The 8,828-nt window shown below is 48.1% G+C and overlaps 1 protein-coding gene across 1 annotated transcript in view; it reads right to left on the bottom strand.

Moving 5' to 3' along the window:
* The window catches only part of Cmpk2 (cytidine/uridine monophosphate kinase 2), a 10,378-nt gene extending 5,912 nt beyond the window's left edge, over nt 1–4,466 (bottom strand). Inside the window, exons 1-2 of the mRNA XM_005366486.2 lie at nt 3,510–4,466; nt 2,029–2,143 (exon numbers count right to left, since the gene is read on the bottom strand). Of these exons, the coding sequence (XP_005366543.1) occupies nt 2,029–2,143; nt 3,510–4,184 (790 nt within the window). The 5' untranslated portion in view covers nt 4,185–4,466. The remainder of the gene's footprint in view (nt 1–2,028; nt 2,144–3,509) is intronic.
* Between the last annotated feature and the right edge of the window lie 4,362 nt (nt 4,467–8,828).

The raw sequence follows: 8,828 nt of genomic DNA on the forward strand, positions 1-8,828 counted from the left end.
CTCCACTTCTCCCAGCTCCTCTCCACCTGCTCCACTTCTCAGCTACTCCACTTCTCCCAGCTCTTCTCCACCTGCTCCAGCCCCACTGAACTTCTACTCAACTCCATTTCAAAGCCCCTGCCCCTATGCCTGGTACTCTGTGCCTGGTGTTTGGCATGGTGTTTGGAGCCAAGAGTGACTTATCAGAGTTCGAGTCACTCCTGCCACCTTTAGAGTATATTTAGGTATATTTTTGGACTCCTTTTTACTTAGCCCTGGGTGTCACACTGCCCTGGGCCCATCTCAGATGTCCCAGCCTTTGCCTAGAGTCCAGGACTACAGTGATAAGCATAATCTACTCTAGACAGATATTCTTCACTGGCCCCACTGAGCTCCAAGGCCTTTTTCCTCTATCATGCTTAACACTCAGAGTGCCAAGACTTCATCTGTTTATTTCCTCTTCTCTTGGTCTGTTCAGGCAGATCCCAATGGTACAGTGTGTGTACTATGGGCACACCATCAACACACAATGTGCTCTGAGTGCCCTGTTCTACATAAGAAGGTAATGGAGCCATTCACAGGGGCCTCCTTCTGGGGCTGGGCTCAGCACTCCGCCATGCCCATGAAAGCCCTTCCTCCTCTCCTTGTTGTTTGTCGCTTTCTGAACTTCACATGCGTGTGCACAGGTGTGTTGAGGTTAAAGGTTTCTATTTTCCTTTTGTCCCACAAAGTGTGAATTATCTCTACATACAAAAACAGTAGACAATAAAAACACACTGGACCCAATTGAAAAAGGAGAAAAAATGAAAATGATCAAAAAAAAAAAAACCACAATGGGCAGCTGATGTTAAAAATTTTAGCAGTGGCTAAAAGCCAACCTCAGCCAGGCCTTGGCACCGTGTCCAGAGCTGCTGAAGCCAAGTGCACTGCTTCTCCTTCCTGATGCCTGGTGACTTGCAGGCAGAGCCAGGGCAGTGAGTCACAGCTTCCCCACTGTGCCACCCAGTTGTGACACAAAAAAAATGCCCATGTGGAAAGTACCTTTGACGTTGTTCAAGATAACAGCTTGGGGACCAGGGAAGTGGATCGGCAGCGGCAAAGCACTTACCTAGCCTGTGAGAAATCCCTAGTCACCGGCCGTGACCCTAGTTTACTCTCTGTGGCTATGATGGAGCCTGGATCAAAACTATCACCAGGAAGTGAATTTCATCTTACAACTCCCAGGCCATACTCCATGACCGAGGGAAAACAGGTTAGGGATGCAGGCAGACAGAAACTAAAGCAGAGACGATGGAGGAAGGATGCTTACTGGCATACTCCTCCTGTGTGGCATAGACTGTTTTCTGTACAGCTCAGAACCATCTGCCCTAGGTGGTGCCACCAACAGTGTGTGGGGTCTTCCCATATCCATTATCGATCAAGAAAAAAAAATGGTTCTACCAACTTTTCTACAGGACAATCTGATGGAGGCATTTTCTCACTTAAGGTTTCCAGTTTGCTGATAATTGTATGTCATTAACCAAAAAAAAAAGTACAACCACCAAAACAAGGGTATGGCAGCAGTCTGCACCCATCCAAGTGCCACAGGAGAAGCCTAAAGATAACAGCATCCTCCATCATCAGCCTTTCCCTGGACTTGAAAGTTCTTGCTACAGTGTTAACACATTTTTATATTCTGACCCCTCTTGATTTGTCCAGGCAGCTTACATTGCCTCCTTTCTTCAGGTTGCTTCACCAGGGGCCTCTGAACATCCTGTGGCTCCTGGACATAATCTGTACCTCTGTCCAGTCATTGCGTCCACCTTCCTTATTTTCAACATCTGGCCTACTCTTATTTCTTCCTAGAATGTAGCCTGGGTATCACCTTGGGTGTCCTCTGAAGGTATCAGCAGAAAAGGACCTCCATTGACCTCTCCTCTCGTGCCGCATGGTCAGCCTGGCATTGAGACTCACAGACGGCTCTGTATGGCATTTAGTATTGCAAGGACTTCCTCCTGCAGCCGTTCGGTTCATGGAGGTGACAATAGCTACGGAGCAGTGCTCACTTACCAGTGGCATCCAGTCCTTCAATGGCAATGACCTGGAACTTTCCTTTCTGAATCTCCCTTGGGCATTGGTCAACCAGGTCAAGCACTGCCCGGGCTTCGGGAATAAAGGATGTGCACTGTATGAGGGGGGGAAATAAATAAAACTACATAAGCAAGGAAGCCCTGGGGCTTCTGGGAATCTGTCGTTATTCTGCCAAAGACAGTGCTGCCCAGTGCTAAAGAGATCTTTTCTAGATTGAACTGGCACATGGGTTCCTAGAATTTAGAAGCTGAAACACACTCAAAAACAACAACAGCAACAAGGCTGCAAATGTCTGGGTAACACAACCTCGATCCTACACTGGCTAGCCCACCCTATAGGAAGGACAAGTAGACACATACTTCCAACCACAGGCACGATGAAACTCCAGGCCCTGAGAGGTCCCATATACATGAACTGCCTATAGAGGTAACCAGACAAGTGCATCTACCACCACCAGTCCCCAATACACACACACACACACACACACACACACACACACACACACACATACACACACACGCCAGGCATGCACACACAGCCCCCTAATGGCCCAGAAAGCTGAGAAAAGTGTTTGAAGCTCGTGCAGCTTCAAGCTGAGATCCTACCGAGAATCTGTACTTCCTTACTGTTCATCACGACATCCCATGCCCCAGGACCTTCAGCTGAGGCCCACTCTCGTTCACTGGTGTGCTTACTGTGAGCAAGGCAAGCTCCCAAGAGCTTTGTAAGTATTAGGCTGGTCCATCTGTGGGAATGCTTCTGTCACTACCACCTTACAGGTTAAGGAAAAGGAGGCGGAGTGTTGGAGAACCAAGCCATAAGAGCCAGGCATGGAATCATCTCACTGGCTGATCACCCTCTAGCCCTGTCCAACAGCTTGTGAAATAAGGCTACTAGCTATATAGACCAGCAGGCCCTGTCTGCCTGTCCCAGGCACCAATACAACCCTAGGCTTTTTCCTGGAGACTCTGCCAGAAATCTCTTGTTCTTCATTACAGGAACATTAACAGATGATGGGGAAAATAAAAGAAAAAAGGTTCGAACAGTTGAGAGGGCCTGCATACGGACCACAAACTAGTTAAATGCTTAAGCCCGCTAAACCACGCAGTGTATCTTCTGTGCCCCCAAATCCCAGATCCGGAGCCACTGCTCAGCAAATTGTCCCCTTTACTGGCTGGCCTCATTCTCCTCAATTCCCAGGGTACTCTTTACTCCCCCTGCAGGACTTTGAAAATGTATCCCCAGCAAGCATTGCTCAGCCAGGTGTCGCATGCACTCAGCACTCGCTTGACAGAAACCTGCCCAAGAAATACTGAAGACAGAGCCTGCACAGCTTGCTTATGCCAGCTGTCTCACGAATGCGAACAAACAAACCAGGCAGGCGGAAAGCACTTAATTGGCCAGCCGGGGGCAGACCAACCAGCTCCACTTAGCCCCAAAGGGAAAGAACTCTTCCTTACCTCTTCCAATACCGCCCGTGCAGCATCCCTGTCTTGGAACACAGCGGAGTTGAGCAGATCTGGCAGCAATGGGTGCAGAAGGGGCTCCTGTGCCGGCAGGACGCATGCGCAGTCCACTTGCACCTGCCTGTCTCCCTGCAGCTCCCACAAGCGCTGCCACAGCAAACCCTGAGAGTCGGCCTGGAATTCGGCCAGCTGCGGGTGCGCCGCCTCCTGGCAGGAGCTCAGAAGCTGCAACAAGGCACGCCGAGTGTCTGGGTGGTCGCTAGGGTCGCGCAGCAGAAAGCCATGCTGGGCTTCACCTTCCTGGTCGCCGGGACCGTAGCCCAGCAGCTTGCTCAGCTGGCACCGCTGCAAAGGACCGCTGCGCAGCTGCAGCAGCAGACGCTGGTGCATCCGGGCCGCTTGCACCCGGGGACCGCAGCCTGTGCCCGGGGCCAGCGGCACGCACAACGCGTAACTGCGCCCCGGGGGCCCTAGCAGTGCTGCCAGACGTGAGTCCGGGTGACCTGCCGTGTCTCCTAGGACGAAATGAGTCAGGGAGCAATCCGGCATTTCTACAGCGAACCGTCGCTGCCGAACCATGCTCCCAGTGCAGGCCCGGTGCCGCGCGCACAGCCGCCGAGACAGTCGCCCGAGCCACAGTGGGGCTCGAGGGCGGCTCACTAAGGCCATGGGTGTCCCGGGCCGCGCCCTCCGCCACGCCTCGGAAACGAAACTGCGGGTGACCGCAGGCCCAGGCTCGGAGAGAAACGAAAGCGAAGACGGCTGCCGGCGGGACCTCGGGTGTGGCCGCTCTTTTCCCCGCCTGGGCTTCTCCGCCTCCCACCACAGCCGCGCACTTAACCGCCTGCGGGCGGTTAGGAAATTCTCCCGGCCCTAGGGCTCTGGTGCGTTGCTAGCGCCGCTGTGGTCCCCTGGCAACGCCTGCCCCTGAGAATTCCAGCCTCTCCCGAAGCCTCAGCTTTGTCTGGTTTGGTTTTTGTGGTGGCAAATGCTTCCAGGCGGAGTTTTAAATTTCTCCCAGGCTACTCATTCCTGACAGGTGAGGACTGGGGGAAATGGAAACTGAGGCACAGAGGGATCTCTTCCCAGAAAGCACGTGCACACAACTTCATGACCCACCTGTGCACAGGCACCTGATTCCAGAGAGCTTCCAGAGGCTAGCTGTGTCCTGACCTCAGTTTGCCACATGATAGCCAGTCTTACAACCAGTTTGGGCAGTTCTCCAGCTTCCCAAATGAAGGACTCCTCGGTGTGCTCCTTACTTACAAGGAGCCCACTTACAAACCGTTTATGCGGCCAGGCTGCCACATTGAATAACTGCCAATTAAAATCTCCTGCATTGATGTCTAATGTTTTGAAATGTCTCCCTCCCTCCACTCCCGTGTGTGTGTGTGTGTGTGTGTGTGTACTAGTTGTGTTTTAGGAGACTCAAGACCACCTTCACCTTGCTGGTTCACAATAAAGATGTGTGTCTCCGTCACGGTTTCAACTTAGGATTTATCACAGCACAAAGAGGGGTAAAAATGCCGCGGGGACAGATGCATCAATACAGTTGGTAGAGCAAGAAGATGCGATGTGCATGGGATGTGCAATTGAATCTGGAGTGAGCTGTTTGAGAATTGCATCACCTCCAACGGTGAGCTGCAGGAACCTGTATGGAATCACGGCCCAGGACACCAGATAGAGTATCAGAGTCCGGGGTTCTAATTCCTGGAAATAAATATTTTTGGGTGTCACACAAAGAAACAAAATGAAAGTAACTCTGCAAGACAATTTGTTTTTGAAAAAGAAAAAAAAAAGTGCTTAAGACCTAACCCTGGCTAGGAAGCACAGCAAGGTGAAAAGGTACTCAGAGTTGTTTGAATGGAAGTATTAACTGTGGCTTTTTCCCATCGGCTATGTCCCACATTTCCATATTGGCTAACTTAAAAAATAATAATAAAAAAATTAAAAAAAAAAACAGGGCAAAGGAAATGAAGAAAAAGAGGAAGGGGCCAGCCTCTCCAGGCCATCAAGTTCCAGAAAAGCAGCAGATAGGGTTGTCATTTCTAAAAGTTGCATAAAACAAAAAGATGAAAACAAAACAACTTGAATTCTTTTGCATAAAAGGTTTTTTTGCACAAAATTGAGAGATTTATAGAATGTTGACCCTCAGCTTGATAGAAAGCAAAACAACAACAACAACAACAACAAAAAATAGTTCTGACTTACTGAAGCCCGGACCCATAACAATGTGCTGAGATCCTCTAAATAGAGTGAGGTGGAGATCAGCTTTGAGCTCTGACCTTTGACCTTTGTGTAAAGTTATTGGAAGGAGCTGTGAAGGCCTTCACATCCACACAGCATCTGTAGCCACTGAGACAGACTGCTTGGCAAGACTAGAACAGAAACTGCTGCTCTTGGCTTCTTGGGCACAGTTAATGGACAGACAGCAAGAATCGGGGAGTCAAATATTTGAGTGCCAAGTTAATGTTCTTAGGAGAAAGTGCCTGATGGCACCCTCTGGTTCAGATTGAATAACTGTGCCTGTAGCAATTTGCCCTTGGGGGCACAGAGATGAGAAACTAGAAGCTGAGAAAATACTTCAAGAAGTCCCTTCAAATGGATGGGTGGATGAATTAATGAATTTATGAGTAGTAGGCATATATTCTTTTTTCATTTTTTAATTGATTTTTATTGAGTTTCACATTTTTCTCTGCTCCCCTCCCCACCTCTTCTCTCCCCTTCAACCCTCTTCCAAGGTCCCCATGCTCCCAATTTACTCAGGAGATCTTTTCTTTTCCTAATTCCCATGTAGATTAGATCTATGTATGTCTCTCCTAGAGTCCTCATTGTTGTCTAAGTTCTCTGGGATTGTGATTTGTAGGCTGTTTTTGTTTGTTTGTTTGTTTTTTGTTTAAAAACCACTTATGAGTGAGTACATATGATAATTGTCTTTCTGTGTCTGGGTTGCCTCACTCGATATGATGTTTTCTAGCTCCATCCATTTGACAGGCATGTATTCTAAAGAAGGTCTTTCACCTCCAGCGCTTCAAGAGTTTGTTTTCAGTTTCCCAAGGCTGGAAAAGCAGTCCTTTCTGTTTCCATTCACAACACAGGCCCATACTCAGCACTTCCTGGTGCCAGACCAAAGGAAAAACAAGACAAAATTATTCCATGCGTTCACATTTAAAAGAAAAAGAAAACAGGAAGGGTAAGTTCAAGACATTTAAATGTAATAACTAATATATTATAAAACAGAAAAAAAGGCTCAGGTTAGCTATGCTTTAGCTAGTCAATTCAAGTGTAGGAAATCAAGAACAACAGAAATCAGAGCTGTGAGGACACAAGACTTCACAGCGCCACAGACAGCAAAGGACTCCTCACAGAGAGAACATGTCACATAATATACACTAGTAAATTTGGTCGTCACAGTATAAATAAGGAGATCTGAAAGGGAGCATCAACAAAGCAGATTCGTGCAGTGACGGCTGTAGAGTCCAAATCCCAAATCACGTGCAATAAAATGGTTCAGAAGCTCTAAAAGCAGGTATATAAGTACCAAATAGCAAGAAAAGGGGAGTGTTTCCCAGGTGACACCAAATCAGGCCCAGCTGACACCAAGACCAAGCATGAAAGATGCTATGCTATGCTATGACCACTGCTGAACTCTCCGTGTGACAATTCAGTGACAGATTTCCTAGAGACTATGACGTTTGCAATTTAGTAAGCAGACTGCACAGCCAAGCAAAGCAACACAGCCCTGCTGGAGCACTGTCCCCACCGGAGTGCATGGAGCATGTTAGGAATGCATGGGTACCCAGGGGTCAGATCCCTGGCTCAGGAACAATGCTGGTGGCCTTTGGCTTTTGTCATAATGGTTTGAATTGGTTTCAGCATGAGACTCCCAAGGAGAAAAGAGCAAACAGGGCCTCTGTGAGGTCAGCCATGACCCACACTGACCTTTAGCAGTCTGCAGAAGAGCCCCTCACCCACCTTGGCATTTGTGAGTGGATCTCAGTCCCTGAAGGAGTGGATCTCAGACCCTAAAATGTGCTGTCTTCCTCCTTGGGAGGCACAACAGTCATGCAACAGCTTTGCTAGAACATAGAGGAGCAGAATGGTGACGGGAGTGTGGGGAGAGCCCTGAGGAGATCGATAACCAGCCCTCATCAGGCCTGGTCTTCAAGCCGTTGTGAACACCAGGACTGTAAATTAGCCCAAAAGTCAAGTTGACAAGTTTTGGGTATCTATGGAGGTCATTGGTCAACACACATGACTGTCTTGTAGCATACATCAAATGTTTATATAAGTTCCATTGGAAGTCTGGGATTATGAAGAGGGCCTTGAGGATAAAGAGCACTTGCCAAAAAAAGCATTAAGACATGAGTTTGGAACTTAGGCTAAGCCAAGTAAGGTGGTGGTGGTGGTGAGTGTATGCATGCGTGCATGCGTGTGTGCGTGCGTGCGTGTGTGTGTGTGTGTGTGTGTGTGATATTTCAGTGTTTCTAATGTAGGTAGAAGCCAAGACTGGAGAATCCCCAGAAATCTGTGCACATACAAGGCTGAAGTACTCAATCCAACAATAGCAGACTCTGTCTCAAACAAGGTAGAAGTCAAGGCTTAACCGCCAAGGCCTCCACAACCACACAAGCTCCCTCCATTATACAGAAACAAGAGTCCACACTTCCCTGATCTCTGCTCTCTGATGGAACAAGAGTTAGGAGAGGCCAGGCCTGCCCTCAGAAACAACGTAGGACTGACTAGTAAGCTCTCGACGCCAGGGCATGTCTCTTCCTCATTTGTATTAGTTACTGCTCCCTTGTCCTGGTCAAGTTTTAGACCTGAACCAACTAAAGGGGAAAAGAATTCCTGTTGTCTCAGGGCATGAAAGGAGATGGTAGGGAAGGCTTTGAGGCAGTGGCATGATGGGACTGGTCACGTTGCATCTGCAGTCAGGAAGTAGAAAGGGATTCATGCTGGGGCTCAATTCCTCTTTCCACTATTACTCAGTCTGGGCCTGCAGCCTAGGGGATGGTGACGCTCTAAGTCCACTAAGAAAGGCCTTACCTTCTTGGCTAAACTCCCTGGAAACATGTGAAAATACAAATGTTTCCATCAAAATCAATTATTCAATCAATCAATCAATCCTAGTCAAGTTGAGAGTAAAGATAATTATCAGATTTACATTTTACTCCGAATTATTGATATTTTATATGACAACTCCATAGAGAAATTCCAGTCAATAAATATCAAAGAAAAAAAAACATGAGAAAATGAAAGCATGCCTGAATACATGAGTGAATGAATGAATGAATGAATGAATGAAGAACC

This window comes from Microtus ochrogaster, unplaced genomic scaffold (genome assembly GCF_000317375.1).
Source record: "Microtus ochrogaster isolate Prairie Vole_2 unplaced genomic scaffold, MicOch1.0 UNK10, whole genome shotgun sequence".
Classification (NCBI taxonomy): Eukaryota; Metazoa; Chordata; class Mammalia; order Rodentia; family Cricetidae; genus Microtus; species Microtus ochrogaster.